Below are 21235 nucleotides of genomic sequence, written 5' to 3'. Positions count from 1 at the left end.
GTTGCTGTTAGACGCATTAGATCCCAGATCATTTGTAATTCACCACAGAGTGGTTGCAGCATGATGTAGTTTGTTGTTGTCATGAGGCCGTCGGTGTAGGAAGGTAGGTGGTTAATCCTTTTGAATACAGTTTACATAATGAAACAATTTAAATCTGCCATTTGAAGCACACTCATTCAATCATTTATTTATTTATTTATTTTTTACCTCAGTGTGCCTAAATAAAAAAGGTTAGACGATTCATTGCACATCCAGACTCATTTTAAATAAGAAAAACGTCAATACTAGTATGTCTCATGTACTCTGCAGTACATTAGAATTGGTTTGGGTTGACTTTCATGGTTTAACTGACTAGCAAAAACCTGCCCTGCTGGTGGTTTTTTCCAGGCCTGAGGCCTTTTTTACTTTGCTCATGTATTAATACACAGACATGTCTGTTAATTATCGTGTTATTTTGCTTGTCTTCATTATATTACCGTATATAGTCGGTTGTCAAAAATGTCTGTTCATAAACAACGACATACACGGGACGTTGCTATTTGTTTTGAGCTCAGCTACTACACAGAAGCTATACAGATGCTGATAATCCTGGTACCCTAGGCAGTTTATGTAGTAAGTTTCATCAGGATTGATTGATGTGTCTAGGAGGAAATAGACATACATAAATTACTACAGTCATTACGGTATAGTTTCATATCCATGGGCAACAGACGTGCTAGCGTTAGCTCCAGGGCCTTCTGCGACTTTAGCTTTCAGGCTACCAAATGTAGTAAACTCGCCTACACATTGTGTATTTAATCAGATATGTTTGTGTTGCCATGGCGCGCTTTGATTCGCCTTACAAATGTTGGAGACAGTAGTGTTAGCTGCATCAAGTTTGAAAAAAGGGTCATCACACCTGAGACAGCTTTTGGTTTGCTGCCACATCGCAGGAGTCTCGCTCTCTTTCTTAAAGTATCGCGTGGATCACATGAAAGCATAGCCTTCATATAATTGTTAAATTGTGAATTATCTCCACGGCAGTCCTATAAAAACTTTTGAAGGTACTAGCATGCTTGGGATTAGTTTACAAATATCGACTGCATCACGGCGATAAAAGTCGTACAGAATCTTTTATTCTTGTCATTTCCCTTTCATTTGTTATTTGTACAGCACCTCTCTTTGTTTGATGGCGTAAACCAGCGGTCCCCAACCTTTTTTGCCTCACGGACCGGTTTATGCCCGACAATATTTTCACGGACCGGCCTTTAAGGTGTCGCGGATAAATACAACAAAATAAAACTAGTACCGGTACCGAAGACCCAGGAAAACCAAGTTAACGATAAAAACGATAACAAAATAACGCTGAAAACCGATAAAACCCCTGAAAACCATACATTTCACACCTGAGCCTCAACTCTCGCGGCCCGGTACCAAACGACTCACGGACCGGTACCGGTCCGAGGCCCGGGGGTTGGGGACCGCTGGCGTAAACTCCCAGCACTGTTAGCTATTGTATGCTTTCTAAAGTGAACACAGCATACTTTTTTGGTGGTGTCACATTTCATTGCCGCATGTTAAGCCTAGCAGGTTTAGTGAGATGGCTGGAGATAAACAAAATGCCCATCCTCATTGTTTTGTCTGACAGAGCAACAACAACAACATATGAGCAGAGAAGCAGGTCAAGAAAACTAAACCTTGACTTACTTCCATTGACCTATATTTGCTTTGTTTATTTGTTTTTTTCCCCCAGAAATAAGAAAGTACCACACTGGATAAATCCTCACTAACAAGTTTTTACAACGTTACTGGTCTAGTAGTATGTTTCATTAGGTTTAATTGTATTTATTTATTTATTTTTTGCATAATCACAATCATCTTGTCTGTTAACAACTACTGTAAAGTTGGGTGTTGCAGCAGTTGAGTGTTGTTAATTTTAGTTTGCCTTTATCAGCTTTAAGCATGTGTGTGTGTGTGTGTGTGTGTGTGTGTGTGTGTGTGAGTGTGTGGAATATTCCATCAGAAGTGCGGGCGGCGTCAGAACTTGTCGTCTTGAGGTTTAGTGCAGTCCTGAACAGGTCAGGGCAGGCACTTGTCATTCTTCTGACTTGCTGTCATATGTGCTGATGTGAAACAATAATGTTGGTTACAAGACAAAAACAAACACACCAGTGTTTAACTGCTTTCAGCAGCCTCATGTGGTGAGCTTAGGGGTGGTGTGTGCGTTCTTACCGAGGTTTGAACTCACTCAGAGGCAGCTTTAGGGTTATGTTTTTATTCAAATGTCAGTGAGAGGCAAAAGTGTACTTAGGCAGTGCTTGGCCACACTGAAGGCTGGAAAGAAGAAACGCACTAACGAGAGATACAGAAAGTAGATCGATATCACCTCCTCGGTCTCTTTTTTTTTGTTTTGTTTTTCTGCCTTGTCTGGCTTGCAGCTCCCTTGTGGGTAGAAACCTCAGTGGGGGTGTTTGTGGGAAGATGCACACTCCAAAACACACACATGCACACGGTCTCTTTAAAAGGGGGCAGCCCCCTTGGGCACCCCCCCCTGTAGTGTGCAGGGGCATAGGCAGGGTTTGAGGTGGTTGAGCTACAGTGGTGTGTGTGTGTGTGTGTGTGGGTATGTATCGGGTCTGGGTGACACACGAATACTCTGACTCTGGGGCAGAAGTAGGTCAGATCTGCTGTCAGCAGCTTGTCAAAACCTCACCGTAACCAGCTTCAACTATTCAGATGTGCAGAGCCGCTTTTCCATCAGAGGCCTTTGATGGTCATTTGTTGGCCTGTTAATTTCTGGGTCAGCAGATTATCCTAATAATGATTAGAAATTAACCACACTGTAGACACAACGCTGACATCCAGTGTCTAGACAGGCTCAGATCAGCAGGCCTTGCAGATTAAAACAACAGTGTGTAGGCACGTGCGTGGCCTCGGTGTTCAGCCTGTTTAACCATATAACAATAATATATTACAAATGTGAAATAGAGTGGTGTTCTGGAGAGAGGCTGTGTACTATTTAAGCACAAGTCTAGCTTGGGGTCTTTACTTTAGCCTCAAACCTGGAAAACTTAAGGCCAGTGTTGTCGTTTATTTTGATTTTGAAAGTGTAAGGTAAGCTTGCTAGCTGTGTTGTGTTGTTTGAATTGGCTGCAGTTCGTATGGCGGGCCAGACAGAGTGCTAACTAGCCAGCCTATTAGCTAAGAGGGCTAAAAATAAACATTAAGATGACCAGGCTATTACAGGCTGCTAAGCAAGCTGACACAACATACAGTCAAGGTCTCATCTCTCCTTTCCTCTCCTGTTTTATTTGCTAACGCTAACATTGCCTGTATTTCTTCTTTAATCCTACAAAGATGATCACGATCCTTTCTCCAAAGTTCAATCTAAAATAAGTGTGAGCTTAAATATTGAACCGTATGTGAAATTCCAGTCCTGTGACACAATCCTAGCTTTGACACAGACCCTAATTAGAAATGAATACAAATCAGATTAAATGAATAAATAAAATGTGTAATTTCTTATATAAATATGCACTTGTTGAGCCCATTGTCGCTCAGATATTTACTCAGAGATACTGGCAGCTCTGCGGCACAGGCGCGGTGTCATTGTTGTCACCAGATGACGCACCAGTCGTGCTAGTTCATACAGATGCCACTCATCATGTATGGATGCTTCTTCAGGATCCCTTGGCAATAAATTTACTACTACTCATAATATTTAGCATGCAGTGTTGATGCTGTGACTAGGTGTAAAAACAGGGCCACCGTTGAGTCAAGGCAGCACCACCAGAGGAGGCCTTGCATGTGTCGTGACGTGAGCGGACTGGTTTGCTCGTCAAAAGGACAAGAACACAACAGCCACTGATGAAAGAACTTGTTGATGTCTGTTCAGCTAAGCCATCGTTATCTGTGCACCTCTCTGTACGGCTGGTTTTTCTGTTTGTTGTGGCTAATCTGTTGGAATAATGGGAATAATGAGATTACTGCTAAATTGTTAGCTGTGTTGTAGCCACAACATGCAGTAGTGTGCAAAAGCCTTGAACTACTCACAAATGAGCCTTGAACTCATTCCTATGTATTTTGATAGGAAAATTAGAAATGGTGCAGCAGTTTATTGAAACCATGAACTCTACTTCTAACCCAAGGACCTAGCTGAAAATGGATGGAAAAGCAGTCAGTGTCCTAGCAAAAACATCAAAAGAGCCTCAGAGAGCCTGAACAGCTATTGACTACTATTCACCAAGACAACTTGAAAGACTTTAAAGACTAAATGACAAGACATTCTGGCTCCTTGGAAACAAAATATAAAGAAATGATTGAACATTTTCAGCCCATAAAACCAGATATAACCAGTGTAACTCTTTTATATAATTAATTGAATTGGGCAAATTAAATTTTTATTTAGACGTCACTGCGAGCTGTGTGGTTGTTGTGCCGCAGGTTTGTTGACACGTCTGTAGTTCTGCTCTCTGACTGAAAACAAGGAGGCTCAGATTAATCGTCTCTCAGACTCAGCTGCTCATAATTATGCTCTCAAGTGAATTTGGGTTAATGTTAGTATATTAGTTTTGCCAGAGTCATGTAAATAGATCTAATATATCATTTCCCACACCAAATGAACACGCCTCCTGCCTTATGCAAGTGGGTGGAATAATTTTATTCTAGTTGTCTGAGCTACTCAGATGCATAATATGCACAGACATCATATAATAACACACAAGAGGAAATGATGTTTTAGGCAAGAATGCACTGTGTGGTGACTAGAAGGTTAACCTTGGCTGAACTCGCGCCGAAACAATTTTTGTGGTGTCTCGTCATTTCATGGCGACGGCATTTAGCGTCTATTTTGAGAGAAGGCAGCTGGGAGTTTCAGGTGAGGCTGGGACTGGGGATTAATTTAGAGCTGCTAGGACATCACAGGGATAAAACCAAGTCGGTGGGAGGCTCTTCTAAGTGTTTTAATATGCGTGTGTGTTAGAGTGCGAGTAAGTGAACAGCACGTATATTATGTCATATTCATGCCACCCAGTATAGTGATCTAAGCGCTGTGTAATGAGTTGGAGATTTGTCATTGAGGCTACAGCACGTTGATACACATGTGCCCCCCCTGTACTCCCTGCACTGCAGCACTGCTGCACCATAACACTAACAGCCAGCTTCCGTCTACCTCCCAACCTCGCTCTGTTTCTCTTGCTCTCTTATCCCTGCCATCTGCTCCCCAAAAACTGGCCAGTGGTTGTTTTTCATGGGAAAATCATCTACTGACGAAGGCTGTTCAAGTCTTTTTGCACATGCAGCTTTGCACAGCATCCTGCGTGTTTACATGCCGCTTGTAGGGTGTAGATAACTGAAATGTAGACAACAACAGAAGATAACTCAGGGAGAAACAGAACACTAAACATCTGCCAGCGACATATTTGTATTTCATTTCATCACTCTCGCACACAAGTGCGCGCAGACGCAGACGCGCACACATTTTTAAAGCCACATACTTTGCCAACCAACAAAGGTTTTTTTTACTTCTGAGACTTTCTTCAGTGTTGGAAACATTTGACCTTAGCCAACTCTCTTACCCAGTTTAAGGCCCTGAGAAGTATTTCCTACTTTACATAGCAGTCATAATAACTATGTGCGGTATTATGAATATCTAAGATATTTAGTACAGAAAAAAATTAAAAAGCTAATGTATAAATATACTAAAATATCCATGATTCCTGCTGCTGATACACATGTCTTGGCTTTGGATACCAATGCTGAGTACACAACCAGTATCAGTACTTAATAAGCCATAAGCTGTGGTCCTCAGTGTGAGTAAGAGACTGTGAATTTTTATTTATTATTGTGCTATCTACTGTACAATATAAAGCGCCTTGAGGCGACTTTTGTTGTGATTTGGCGCTATATAAATAAAATTGAATTGAATTGAATTGAATTGAATCAGTTTTTTTTCTTAACTCAGTCACAGTAGAGTACAAATAGGAAAACAACCTCCCTGCGATTTGTGAAAAATCTGTGACCCAAATCAATTTTTTTTGCATTTGCTGACCGCTTTCATGTATCTGCGGTGACAAACTGGTATCCCAGAGACTGAGTGTGCAACAACCTCTGTGTGACCATTTCCTATCACAAGGCAAGTGCACAGGTCACCTGGTTGGAGGAAACCTGTCTCCAAACAGTTGCGGTCCAGTCACTCTTAATCACATTGGCGAAGGTTTGCAAATAATTGCTGTCTCATTTATTAATGTAGACAGTTTGATTGCATTTTGTTGGCAATATGAGTCAGTCTGTGAGCACAACCTTCTCTTTATAATAGAGACCTCAAGTCAACTGGTTTCTCAATAGCTTTATTCAGGTTATATTCCTATATAAAAGGAAGGTTGCTGAGTATCTCTGTCGTTTTGCAGTCGGATCTTTGTCCCGCAGCAACTGATTAACATTTGTGGAGGAATTTTATTTCAAATTATGTGGAATGGCCAACAGGTTTGCAATTTTTGCAGATTTATTACAGTTAATTGCAGTATAATGCAAAAAATTGCAAGTTCGCCGGATTCAGTTGCAGACTGATAGCAGTATGACTGCAAGTGGTTGAGGACATGGTCCCCGCCTTCAAAAGCAAGAAGATTAAAGGGTCATGGCACATGATTGCAATAATAATTTTGATTCTCTTGGGTGACCTTAGCATTAAGCAGTATTTAAAATTAGCTTAAAATGCATTTTTAAACTAAAATCTGCATTTTTGATGTGCTGATTGATATGCTCGTCTTTAATTTCAGCTCAGTGTGAGAGTGGCTATTCTGTTTCCTCTCCTCTCTGTTTTACTGATGTGCAGAACAGAGGGGAAGTGAAGATAGTGCAATAAAAGCTTCCAAGTTTTAACTGTAACAAAACCAAAGAAAACAAAGAAAGAGGGAAGTCGGCAGCCATCCACTCGTCCACAGTGTGTTTGCTATAAATCACAACTGAATCTTAGACCAGTGCCAACATACAGAACTTGTCAACATGGCTAACTGACTATCTATAGTTAAAATTTCTGGACTCAAAAGCATTTATACCACATGGACACAAGTTGACCGTGACTCAGAGGGAGACTTTATTCCGAATGTAGTCAAGGTGTAAGGGCTGTAGATGTAATGTTTTTTTTGGAGATTAAACAGGCAGGCTGTGATGAAGAGAGGTGAAGCGTGGCTGGCACAGTGTGCAGGCAGACTGATGGCAGAGACCGGGTGAGCTGGCTTGGCAGACAGCTAGAGTGGGCAGGCAGGGAGAAAGGAGCTGCTGCCGGTGAGCAGAGTCAGGCCGAGAGGTGGGGGCGAAATCTAAGCACGATGAAATGAAATTAGTTCAACTCACAAACACAATAAATGTGATAATGGTGTCTCTCCTGTGATGTCTGTCAGATAGCGACTAGAGAGTCGAGTAGATGTATGGCTGGTGATGAGCTGATGAGCCACCGGTTTTAGATGCTGATCGAATTGACTGCAGGAAATGTGAATGGTGCTACAACTACAAGTGACACACAGAGAGACAATAGGACAGGAAAACAAGAGACATAGAAGAAAGGAGACAGGAAGAAGTACAACAAGGGTCATGACACTGACAGCAGTCTGTGAAATTAGATTACACAATTTCCTGCCCTTTCTGCCTCTGATATGAATTTATCTGTTTTACCTTTCTTTGGATCACAAATGCTTAATCATAATAATGCACAATATTAGGCTACTGATCTTGGAGTAATAAAATACCTGCCTCTTTATTTTTATTTACTCAATGCACAAAAGCATCTGCAGCTCCTGCAGAATGTGAATTTGATCCTGACATCCTTGTATTCTATATGTACCTCTATATAGGTCAGTGTGGCATTGTTTACAGAGTGCACACGTGCTTCACTGCTCTGCAGCAACACAACTTATGTTTACATATATAACACAGTGATGGTTTGAGAAAAAAAACACACATAATTAATAATAATTAATTCAACTTGTCTGTCAGAAAAATTATGAAAAATATACATCATAACATCCCAAAACCCAACGCCTATCCCTCACATAATGCGTCTGATTAACAGTAAAACCTTTTTATATTTAAAGTTATATAAACTGGCAAGAAAAAAAAGATAACTTTGCATATACAACAGGTTATCAGAATACCTTGAAAATGTTTTCTGATCTCACACCTGTGGTTACGTCTTGGTTACGAGTCAAGATTGTTGTTTGCACTTAACTTTCAAAGGTGTTGGCGCATGTGAGGGACAAACAGACTGAGCGGCAGAAGCAATATGTTGCACTGTAATCGAACAAATCAAACAACGTGTACTCATTTTACTACAGCAGTCTGAAATTAAAGTAAATGAAGCGTGGAGTATAGGTTTCATGCTTTATTATATCTTATTCTGTCAGCATCCATGGTGGCAGCCAACACTGTCGTGGACAAACAGTGAGATTGTAAAGAGGTTTGTTGTGCTAACACACATATGTGATGATGTGGGCTGTGGATCGTAGCAGGACCACTGCCTTCGAGCAGAGTAGCCTCCACCATTAACTAAAGGTTAGCCTGCTGTTGAGGCTGCGCCTGGCTCGTGTCCCGGCTTCTGTAAAGTTAAATATGTACTGTACATTATACAGCGTCAGGTAGCCCACCATCGCCAGAGTACAACCATCCTTAAACTTTTGATTTGGAAATAAAATAAGACCAACTAGATTGAAATAAATATTTGTTGCTGTTTTGAAAGTTGAACATATTTTATCGTATGTGGAATCTAGTTGTTTTCAGTTCTTGCAGATTACTAAGTAGGTTTTTTTTACCGTGCCAGCTCCTCATTAAAAAAAAGTCTAGGCTGGTTTCGCTTCCCATGAGAACAATGTTTAAAACTGGTTTTAAACCTAACACCAAGCTGTGGAAGAAATTAAGTACTGCACCTTTGAAACAAAATGAAGCCAACAATCACATAGCTCAATTTTCTCTTTACAGCAGTTAAAACAACGGAAAAAAGAAACATGAAATATTTTTAGTGAATTATTCCGTTAAGTTCAAATCGGGATTTGTTTGTTTGGGGTTGTGTGCTATGGGAAGCCGTTGGCTCCAACTGTTGTTGTTGCCACTTACTTTCCAGCTCCACCCCTGCGCCCAAATTAGATGTTCTCGGCTTTGCATAACTGATAAGACTTGCATGGTTTTCATGTCTGCAAAGTCAACTTGCTCCGCAGAAGCGAGTCATGAGTCAGCACTGAAAAAGAAAGAGGAGCAGGGGAACGGAGAAGGTGGATGAAATGAGAAAGACGGCGCTCGCTCTGATTTCACGTTGGTGTCACAGGTAATCTGGTGTATGGAGCCAGAATAAACACTCACTAAAATAGACTCGGGTTATGCGTGTTCAGTGTGTGCACTGAAGAGTCAGAAATCCTGTGTGTGTGTATGTTGCTCTGTGAGACACGGGACATGGCAGACTCTTAATTTGTCTGTGACCTTGAACTTCACAGGCATCTCCTTTGCTTCCCTCCTGCTCTTATTTTCCTCTCATCTTCTGGCCCTCGTTTTCATTCAGTAGGATTTTTTTTTTAAAGGTTCATTGCAAGCATTTGTCTTTGTTATGTTTCAGTCTGTGAGTGAGTCTTTCCTTGCATTTCACTCAGTTGCTCCCTGGAAAGCTGAGTTTCAGTTCTATACAAGCTGGTACTGCATGTGTGTGGACCGATGATTAGAAAGCATGCACTGGTGTCTGTGTGTGTGTTTGAGGACTACAAATGCAGGATGAATAGTGCTGCCTGAGCAGGAGATTGCAAGCTACTGTCCTTAAAGGCACCCATCCTCATATTTACAACCTACACAAATTTAATTTAGGCCTAAAGTCTCTTCTGAAGAGGAGACTTGAACCATGGGGTTGGTGATGGCTTGCTTTAAAACTTGGGATTTCACTGTCAGAAGAGATGGATTAAGATCTTCTCGTGTTTACGAAATTATTCAAATTGATTCGGCTCCTGTTTCATGGCAGTTTTCACCCTGACAACTCACGCTGTTTAGCGTTTCTTTGGTTAATTCAGCCATTTGTGCTCAGCAGGTGTCCTCTCCCAGTCACTTGAGTTATTTTTGAGTATCACAAAAATGAGGCACGTCTCACATCCAGTTAGTTTTATGCATTTTTTTTACAGGTTTACTTCCAAGTAGAGAAATGTCATTATATAAATGTCATTAGAATACTGAAATCAAATTGCAGAGATGTAAAGCTTGAAATTGGCAGTGAGCATTAGGTACTATTCATTCAATCATTGTGTGATAATGTATGCATCAGCGCTGCCGTCAGTTTTCACTAAAGCTATTCACTAAAGTCTTGGCTGTTACTGAAGCCTGAAACACCAGCTGTATACTGCGTGACCTTAAATTTAAGGCTGTTCTATATAATACCAGTGCATTTTTTTTTTTTTACATGACTTAGAGGGACAGACGGATTGGTGCAGCGGCTGCAGCGATGCGGACGCTGTACTGGTCTGTTGTGGTGAAGAGAAAGCTGAGTGTAAAAGCCAAGCTCTCAATTTACCGGTCAATCTACGCCCCAACCCTCAACTATGGTCACGAGCTGTGGGTAGTGACCGAAAGAACGAGATCGTGAATACAAGGCGCGAAATGGGCTTCCTCCGAAGGGTGGCTGGCCCCTCCCATAGAGATAGGGTGAGAAGTTCGGCCATTCGGGAGGGGCTCAGAGTAGAGCCGCTGCTCCTCCACATCGAAAGGAGCCAGTTGAGGTGGTTTGGGCCTCCTGGGTGAGGTTTTCCGGGCATGTCCCACCGGGAGGAGGCCCCGAGGCAGACCCAGGACACGCTGGAGAGATTATATCTCTCGGCTGGCCTGGGAACGCCTTGGTGTTCCCCCGGATAAGCTGGAGGAGGTGGCTGGGGAGAGGGAGGTCTGGGCTTCTCTGCTTGGGCTGCTGCCCCCGCGTCCCGGCCCCGGATAAGCGGAAGAAAATGGATGGATGGATGGATGGATGGATGACTTAGAGGTGTCACATGCCGATACCAGTCATATAGACTCCATGCCTAGAGTGCACAGCGAGACAAGCCCAGACATGTCTGAGGGCAAGAGCTGCACATCAGAGAGCTGCTTCAATGACCCTTCAATAAAGCTTAATACATTGCAAAGTCCGCAAGATGACTCCAGCAAAAGGTGGGAACAACAAACTTCACCACCCAAGCTAAAAACACAAAACTCTTGCAGCTGGTGATTTAGCCAAAAGTAAACTAATGACTCAACCGACCATTTCTAGAGAACTTGCTAGTTTCACTAACTTACTGTGCAGGTTTAGTTACTTTAGTTATTAATAAACTGAAGCAGTTATGCAGTTGTGTCACATTTTTGCCTAAAAATCACTGGAAACTACAATCTAGGCTACTTTTTGCTTACATTTGACTTATTGTGTGTCACTGCTATAATCCTGCTGCTGATACCTTTAGTGTCAGTACTGCCAGTGACTGTAGCTCATTTGAAAAGAATACCCTTCATTTTCTTCACTTGTAAAGGATGCTGCAATCACCAAGAAAACATTATTAATTTTTTGCCCTATATTGTCATATATAATTGAAATATAGTTTTTAACCTGTACTTTCCACCCCTGTTAAATTATTTCTTTTATTTTGAGACCCTGATGGTGTTTCTGTGTGAACTGCTGCTGCTGGGATCAAGTGCTTGTAGAAAACCTTCAGTCTCAGAGCTGGTTGCTTGAATTAATGATTTTTATTGCAAGATTCACACACATTGGCTTTGAAAACCATCACAACTTTGCTGTTTATTTAGTGTTTCAGAACGGATGTGATTTTTTTTTTCTTTTAGGTTGCATAACCGCTGTTTCTGTTCAGCAGCCAACACTTGGATGTTAAATATTAACAGCAGCAAAGAAGAAATGATGAGACAGCTTCTCACTACACTGCTTCAAAACTGATTATTAATATATTAAATGATTAGCAGAAAAATTGCTTTAGGAAATTCTCAGTAGTTTATTATTAAGCAGTAAATTAGCTGAATTTAGTGGTTGGCTGTAGCCCCTAAAGGCCTGTCATAGATGAAGAAACCAATTGACATCCTCACGATAAGTATTTAATCGTGTTGGTACTGTATCGGTTGTGTTTTTCTTCTTCTTGTAGTTTTAAACTTCACATTAATGTGTGTACCATTTGGGGAAAAAAAGTCATTGCTTCCCATGACCAGAATTGCAGCGTCTCCACCCTGTTGGGAACCATAAATTATGTCCACCATCACACATGAAGTATTTGGAGATATGTGGCCAACCAGATTGGAACATTTTGTTGGTGTTGTTGTTGTTGTTGGCATGTTACAACATTGAGACTTTCAGCACATCGCGTTCGCTCTGTCTTGACTGTGGAGATTGTGATGTTGTTTCTGTTGTTGAGCTCAAATCCGAACAGAATTCACAAGAAAATTTGGGGCATATTTGTATTTTAAATGTACGCCCGGAGAGAAGAGGGGCCATTGTGTAATCTGCTGCAGTGTGCGAGGTCAGGTGACGAGGGTCCTGTCTGTTTGTGCGCGATAAAATATTCAGGACCATCTTGAGTGCATCATGAATCTTAATGAGGACATGTGATTACACTAGGAGTGGAGGAAAGAAAGAAACTCTGTTGATCTGTGTCTTCTCCCCTCTCCCTCCATCGCTGGTTCCTCCCACCATCCACCTGTTAAAAACCCTCCTTCCTTCCACCCTTCCTCCCGTCACCGCTCTCCTTCCCTCATTCTAATTTTATTTACTTTGTCAATCTCTCGCTAAGAGGCTCGATAAGAGTCTTAGCACTGTTTTTTTGTATGTGTGCTGTTCACGTGGCAAGCATTAGTGTGTGTTGGGTGTGATGAATCGTGCGGTCTCCATGGGTTTTAATCCAGTGGGCCACTGCGCACAAAAACACACACTTTGGAATTCGGCTCTGTGGGAAATCGTATCGAACTTCCATGCAGACTGTGTTTCTCTGTCTCTCCGTGAAGCGCGCCATTAGCTGAAGGCCTTCCCTTCTTGCACTCCTCTTTCTCCTTCTCCTTTTTAACGTTTTTTTTTTTCATCTGCATGTCTGTCGTTTCTTCTCGCCACACACACAAGCCCTCTGTTTGAAACAGTAGCTCAACTTGAAAACATTTTAGCTCATAAAACACATTCTTTCATCCTTCCCGTCCAGTTTCAAAGACTGTCCGAGTGTCTGCGCGGATGAATCATGTGCTCAAACCAATTACACCGTTTAAAAATGAACTCTTTTCATACGAGAGAACACATACGTATGTGTCTGCCTGAACTGTGGTATCAGCATGCTGATACTTAAAAAAACCCCCAAAAAACAAAAACCCTTACACTTACAAATTCAAACACGTGTGACTTGGTTTGCCAAGTTACAGAAACAGACCTTTTCTCTATGCTGTGACCTTGTAGATAACTTAGAAAACTTTGTTTTGTGTGTCCAGATTTGAGTTATTGGTGAGTTAGTAGAAGGTTGTTTTGTTGGTATTTTCACAACTTTTAATTGTAAAAAAGCAGCAGAAACAGTGGTTTATTTTGAGAAGCTTATCCACAGACTTTTGGAAAAAATTGGAAATTTTTTTTAATATGAACAGTTAAGGTAAAAGTTGTTCAAGGTGTAAATAGGAACTTGTTTTTGAAAAGATTATTATTTCCCACTTTTCTTTTGTTGTTGTCATTACTTTGGCAATTTTTTGCTAGTATTTCGCTACGTATACTCGCTGGGCAAATTGTTATGTACACCTTGGTAGTACCAGGTTGGACTCTTTTTACCTTCAGAGCTACTTTAATTCTTTGTGGCACAGATTCAACAAGTTGCTGGAAACATTCCTCAGAGATTTTGGTCCATATTGACATGATAGCATCACACAGTTGCTGCAGATTTATCGGCTGCACATCCATGATGTGAATCTGCTGTTCTGCCACATCCCAGAAGGTGCTTTATTGCACCTTCTGGTCACTCCAGAGGTTATTTGAGTATCTTGGTAAGCATGTGAACCTGTTAGCCGACAGGAGTTGCACCTTGTTTGATCTTCTACTCTTCTTCATACCTTGTACAAGTGTTTTTTTGTTTTTTGTTTTTTTTTAGTTATTGCCTTCCTGTCAGCTCAAAGCAATCTGACTTCTGGCTTCAACAAAGCATTTTCACCCAAACAACTGCTGCTCACTGGATATTTCCTCTCTTTCTCTCTAAACCCTAGAGGTAGTTGTGTGGGAAACTCCCATCAGATCAGCAGTTTCTGAAAAACTCAGACCAGCCTGTCTGGCACCAACAACCATGCCCCTTTTAGAATCGCTTAAATCACCTTTCTTCCCCATTCCAATGTTCAGTTTGAACTTTAGCACACCATTTTGATCATGTTTACATGCCTAAATGCACCTCGTTGCTGCCCTGGGATTGGCTGATTAGGTATTTGCATTAACGAGCAGTTGAACAGGTGTATCTAATGAAATGGACCGTAAGTGTAGATTGCGTATGCATCAGTGTCAAATTTCACGAGAAGCCTGTTTGCACTGTGTTTCATGCTTGCTGATAAATCATGTAAGAGAAAAAAGAAACAGCTGTAGTTTCTTTTATACAAGCTCAGTTGTTGTTTTTGGACCTGATGGTTATCACCTTCAATAATAAAACCGCTCCCTCATCTAATCTCAGCTGATGCATGAAAAATCACATCACTCGCACCTTCCCACACCTACCGAGCTCATTAGGAGATAACAGTAGGACATGTTTAAAATTTAAGCAGCTGTGGCTCACTGCCGTTTTTCTCTCCTCTTGCCATTTTTCTTCCAGATTGATCAGCCATTCGATGGGGATTTTCCGAGGAGCTCCGCCTACCGTCGCCGCCTTCCCTCCTCCTCCCACCCCCTCCCCCCGCGACCTTTTGCTCGCCCCCACCCACTCCGTCATCCAGCCCTCCATCCAGCCCTCCATACACAAAATGACTCTGGAACTCACTGAATGGTCTTCTATATGGATTTTTACTGCTTGTAATAGACAGTAAGAAAGAAGAGGCGCAAACCTCGATGACAAAAAAGCCATAAACACCCACAACACACACACACACACACACACATCCACACACACACACACACACACACCCACACACACACAGACTCACACACAGCTACACACACAAACACTTTCATACCAAATAAAGCTGTTTTGCAAGCAGTTTCTCTCACACCTTGACGTGCACACACAAAAGAAGCAAGTGCACAAAGCCACTCTTGGAATGTACCGCTTACTCTTCCCATGAAATTCAACTGCTTCCTTTATTTTTCTGAGATTCTCTACAGGCCTTGAGAAAGCTGATTTTATTTGATTTTTTCCCCCCTCCTCCCAATTTAAACAAGGATTAAAAGGTTGGGAATTTCAATTTGCAGTGTTTTTGGAGGACAACTTTAGAGGACAGCTGATTGCTAATTGATTTTTTTTTTCTTCTTTTTCTGGAAATTCTGATCTGTGATACATCTGGGCATAGCAGATTAGTTTATCTGCAGATATTTAGTGTCTTTAGCCTTTGTAGTTTTAGTAGGACCCAGTTCAACGTGCATTTTATTACCTCGCAGGCTGGGAAACATCTGTTACAGTTATTCAGCACTTCTTGAACACTTAAGTAATAGATGTAACAAGTGTATAACTAGCAAGTTACAACCACTGATTGCATTTTGTAGCTTGTAAAGATTGTAATGAAGTTACATCTAGAAAGTCACTACTCGTTTTAAAGTACAAGTAACTTGAATTGAGGAGTTTGTGGACGCAAAGAAGTAGTAGGAGTAGTATTGTTTTTGTACTGTAGTATTGTTAGAAGGGGTGCGCTTGTTTTCCTGTTGCTTGCATGCCCTCCAACATGCCTCCCCAGAACACAGAGGCTGACACCATGCAGGTCGGATCTCTGGTGGGTGGGGTTAGCAGCAAAAACTCCACCGCATCAGGCTTGGATGAGGAGAAAGGAGGTGCAGGAGGCGAGACGGATGGATTGGGAGGCGGAGGCGGAGCGGCAGAAGGAGGCCGAGGAGGAGAGGAATCTGCTAGCGAAGGATCGATCGAAGGGATTCCTTTAAAGCGATGGGTGATGCACGGAGCCGTGATGTTCGGACGGGAGTTCTGCTACGCCATGGAGACAGCGCTGGTGACGCCTGTGCTGCTGCAAATAGGTGAGCAGAGTCCAGATGATTTACATATGAAACGTATAAAGCCAACATCTGCAAAATACTTCAGCTGCAAAATTGCTGTTTTTTAAAAAAAAAATCTATTTCATGTGTTTTTAAACTGTAATCCAGGATCTTCATCAAACTACATCAACCAAAATGATTAATTCACAAAAAAATGGAGGAAAAAAGCAGCAAGTTCTCACAATAGATAGCAGACAGTCACAAAAAACGTTGATTCTGTTCTTCTGGACGGGGCGTTTTCAGTGGGAGAAATGTTTCATCACTGGCTAGCTCACTGCTGTCAGTGAGCTATAAAGTAGAGCGACAGAGTGTGTTGAAGACATTTCATGGTGTTGTGAAAAACATTTACTTCTAAGGGTCGATGTTGGGATAAGCTAATGAGTGGAGCTCTGCAACATGTGCTTGACGTAACCAAGGTACCAGTGTTGTGACCAGCACTAGGCGAGCTTGTGGCCTGCCCATGGCTGGGTTCATGGGCATTAAGTTAATTGGTAATTCGAAACTGGTTGTAGGTGTGACTATGAGTGTGAATGGTTGCCTGTCTCTCTGTGACAGCCCTGACCCAAACTGACAACCTGTCCAAGTTGTACCCTGCCTCTTGCCCTATGACAGCTGGGATACGCTCCAGATGCTTCAACCCCTCACCCCCAGGAATAAGCAGGAGATGGATAGATGAATGGATAGATGGATGGAATGTTGTTGTCTATCTTTAAATTGTCATGCCATTTAAGGGGACACCTTAGCAGCTAAAATGTCAGAGCACATATCTCATCTCCTCTTCACCTTGTTCGGATCTGCTTGGAGATTACCCGGCTTACACCCTGCCTCACAGCATGCACACACAGACAGAAACAGACCTCCGGTCACAGTGGGCATGCTGTCATTTGCACCCAGTGTCATCTTTGACAGCCTTTTGAAAATATGCCAAGTCCAGTTCTGTCTGTAGGGTACTAGAGTCTATAGAGGAGATGGAGAGGGTGTGAAGAGTGAAAAGTAGGAGTGGAAGAAGGGGAAAAATGTGAGAAACAGCCATAGCATTTTTTGTGGTTTCCATGTAATCCCCCCTCTCTTGCTTCTTTTTTTTCCTCTTCAAATTTCTCCTTCCCCTTCACTGACGTTAGTGCGATGTCCTAGCTTACATAACCAAGGGGACATGAATAGGAGGTCACTCTGTGGACACCATGACTCCTGGCCGGCTCACCCGGGATGAGCGGCCACAGGGAACCGGGATCCCAAACATGCACTTCAAGTGTTTGTTGTGTCGAAGGGCAGCACTGAGATCAGCCAAATGTTGGAAATTTAAAGGCTTTCAGCTGAATTCCAAAGAGCGGTGTGCTCTTGATGCATAATATTAAAGCAGGAAAAGGCATCACAAGTAACAAAAAATATTTCTGGGATTCATTTAAACATGTCTCCTGTGGACACATTACACAGGGGAGCCGCTGCATGTTTTGGTTCTAATTTTAGCCCCGATTTAGCTGCCCTAGCCTATTTTTTTTTTTTTAGATCAGAATATGTCTGAGCTCCTCTTAGTAGATTTTGAAACTGCCGGGAGGTACAAGCCCCACAGATTAGTCTGCTAAAACTAAAGCAGACAGAACAGTGACTTTATTTGTCACTGAGAGGAAAGATAATCCAGTCATGGTATTTGTGTTTTTCATTCATTTTGACCTTTTGCTCATCATAATTAATGAGAAGGTTGCCTTTCATCTGAATAAAAGAGATTCCAGTCAGGACAATACAGATAAACCGTGCTTGTTGTTATTATTACTACCAAATACTCCATGCAAAGCACTTTTACTAATAAGTTACAAATAAAAACGAGTGCAAGTGACACGCCTGCAGCTTCGACAGATTTGCTTTGTTTTAGGCCCCGGGAATGAGAACAGCCTGGAAAAGACTACAAATGATGTTAAGATCTCGTGAAGCTGACGTGCCTATCATGTTAACAGCTGCTGAAAATTAGGTCGATGAGAGACGTGAGAGTGAACCAAGACTATACAGTCAAGATCTGTAAAGTCATAAAACAAGCTGAGCGAGGGACTGCAGAGATTGGAGTTGTCTGCGGGCTCATTAGTATGAGAGATTTGGGGAATAATGTAATAATTTCAACAAGCTGTTTGGAAAAAATGGCAGGTTAGAATTTACTTTGCTTGTGGTAATCTTGCACTTTCTGTGTGACATTTTGGCAAGATTTTACTTCCCGTCCTGTTTTGTCTGCCATACATCATGTTTTGGATAGTTTAGCGGGCCTAAAAATGGAAATGAACTCCATGTATGCTTTGGTTAACCATGGAGAGTTTTCCTCATTTCCTGTGCATGCTGATTAGCCTCATGGATGTATTAATAGATCTTAATATGGCATGTCAGCACGTCTTTCTTCCAGTGGCAAAGTAGAGCTAAAAAAGAAAAACCCCTTGTGGCCCAGAGCAATTTTTCCTCATAAAACACCATTGTAAAGTGTTGACAGGACCATTATAACAGAGCTGGAAAACTGCTGGCAGAACAAACAAGGTGGAAGCAAACCTGGAAGAGGAAGTTTTATTGTGGCTTTTGGGTGAGCCACTTTGTTTGAAATAGAAAAGACTTTTCAGTTCTTATTTTACAACATCCAGAGCCATCTTGAGCGTTTGGTTTGTAGATCAGTTTAGAAGTTATATGTCTGCACACGACTACGTTTCCCCCGACCCTTCACAGCCACAAAGGTTGCTTGTGTTTGCATTCATTCATGTTTTTAGCCTGCTAAAGGAAAAACAAACAGATGTAGTACCTGAAAACAACCCCCTCCTCTAACTGTGGGCAGAGCTCCAAGTTTTGGGATAACAATATCCGCCCCTCCCACCCCCGCTCCTCTATGTAGTTAGTGCTCTATGCACTGACTGTAGCTACTAGAATTAGCTGGATCGTCAGTAAGCTGGCTGGTTGGCTCTGCCTGAGTGAAACCATTGTATGTGTAACCCCACAACATTGAGGTCACAGAAGGGGAGAGGGTGTGTGTCTGAGTGTGTGTGCAGCTGATACAATTTGGTCAAGGAGCCCATATTTACACAACGCGGAGAAAAGCTAAGAAACTTCTGCCTTACAAGGGCTTGTGCGGGGAGCATGCTCTCGTCTGTTCTTATACAAGGAGGCAGGCCTTTCCCCTAAAGGCAAGGGCACATATTGGGGCTGTTGAGACAGTTATATTTATAATTTAGGCATCAAATCGGACCAAATTGGGCTTGAGTCTTGTACAGTCTGGGCTGCTAGTTGAAAACAGTCGATATAAGTGAGATAAGATGATCACTGTGCAGCTTTTGTCCTTATTTCTTGCGTTCAATTAAGTAAATTCATTTAATGGCCTGGCCTGTACTTGTATAGCGCTTTACTAGTCCCTCAGGACCCCAAAGCGCTTTACACATCCAGTCATCCACCCATTCACACACATTCACACACTGGTGATGGCAAGCTACATTGTAGCCACAGCCACCCTGGGGCGCACTGACAGAGGCGAGGTCAGTTTAAGGTTTAAGGTCAGTTTTATTCATATAGCACATGTTCGCAACAATGATCATCTCAAGCTGGTGTATATTGTACGGTTAAAGATTCAACAATATTAGAGAAAACCCCACAGTGGGGATGACGAACTCGCTTTGATTACAGGAACAAGTGGGCTCACAGAGGGCAGCCATCTTCTGTGACCAATTAGTGGGTGATGGGAAAGAAGAAGATGAAAGAGGTGCACAGAGAGACAAGGATTCAATAAGGAATGTTTTAAACCTAGTCTTAACAGTAGAGCAGGTGTCTGTTTCCTGAACCCAAACTGGGAGCTTGTTTCACAGGAAAGGAGTCTGATAGTTGAAGGATCTGCCTCTGTGTACCCTGCATCTTACCCTTTAACAGCTGAGATATGTGTTGTGTTTCAGGTCATCTTACAGACCCTGAAATGTTCTTGTTTATTTCTCTGTAAACTCTGTGTTTGTGGGTATTTTTTAGGTCATTTAAGCTGCCACACAGAGAGGTGAAGGGTCTTTTGAAAAGACGTTTTGCATCCAGTGCACTGCCTTTGATTTGTTCTGCTTGACCTGCAGGGACATTTTCCTGTTGTCTTTGTTGAAAATCACCCTCAGCAGGAACACCACCTAATGCTCAAACAGAGATAAGAGTGAAAGGGAGTCAGCTCTACAAATGGGATTAAGAAAAGTGGTAAAGTAAAAGAAAAAGAGCAGCTTGGGGGGTGGAGGTGATGAGTCCAGACTGTGTGCTGTGTCCATCTTTTCAGTTATGAGCGTGTCACATTACATAATCAGCTTTCTCAGAACTGAACTCATAGGCAACTCAAGACAACTAGTAAAGCATCAAAATACTCGTTATTTGTCTTTATCAAATATATATGTATGTATGTGCAGCTCCATACTAACAGCAGGCTGTTGGACTAACGTCAGATTAGGGACGTTATCAGACATTAAGTACCTACAGATACAAGGCAGTGCTTAAGAATCATGACAAAGAGTACATTTAATGTGAATACAGCAGAAGCTAGTGTTGGTTCATACAGAGTCACTTATAGCTCACATAGCCATTATTGTTTCACTTAATTTTGAGAACTGAGTGTAATTTTATGAACCCCGTCGAGTATGTCGCTCATTAAGTTACACCCACTGACCTCAGAAGTCTCTGTGTTTTGAACTCGATTAATAGAATAGAATAGAATCAAATAGAAAGTCTTTATTGTCATTGTATTCAGAATACAAACACAATTAGATAAGAAGGTCTCGCTTGGCAGAACTGTAAAAGAAAAGGAAAAAAAGAAAAGAAAAAACAACCAAAAGCACACACACACACACACACAAACACACACACACACACACACACACTGACCTGGAGAGCAAAGACCCCCAGCACTAAAAATTGTTATATTTTCTTGAAATTTCAACTTTCCTTTGATGCAGATGAGCTCGTTTCTGTTATTTTCAGCAGTTTGTGTTATTTTGCCCTCTGTTAGAACAGGTTCCTACAAAAAAGTGGATTTCTTTTTAAATTATTTCACGGAACTGGCTGATCCTCTAATGAAGAAAGGGTTCAGTAAAT

General features: G+C 41.8%; 1 protein-coding gene across 2 annotated transcripts in view; it reads left to right on the top strand.

Moving 5' to 3' along the window:
- The window catches only part of slc45a4a (solute carrier family 45 member 4a), a 53462-nt gene that overhangs the window by 6122 nt on the left and 26105 nt on the right, over positions 1-21235 (top strand). Inside the window, exons 1-2 of one of the 2 annotated variants that reach the window (XM_005478434.4) lie at positions 9177-9292; positions 14781-16147. In XM_005478434.4, the coding sequence (XP_005478491.1) occupies positions 15829-16147 (319 nt within the window). In that variant the 5' untranslated portion in view covers positions 9177-9292; positions 14781-15828. Of the gene's footprint in view, positions 1-9176; positions 9293-14780; positions 16148-21235 lie in introns of those variants that run through there. The other variant, XM_005478433.3, reaches the window with a different exon arrangement.

The sequence above is a fragment of the Oreochromis niloticus genome, linkage group LG22 (genome assembly GCF_001858045.2).
Source record: "Oreochromis niloticus isolate F11D_XX linkage group LG22, O_niloticus_UMD_NMBU, whole genome shotgun sequence".
NCBI classification, from domain to species: domain Eukaryota; kingdom Metazoa; phylum Chordata; class Actinopteri; order Cichliformes; family Cichlidae; genus Oreochromis; species Oreochromis niloticus.
Note: the sequence above shows the minus strand (reverse complement) of the source record. Positions and strands in the feature narration are given on the sequence as shown.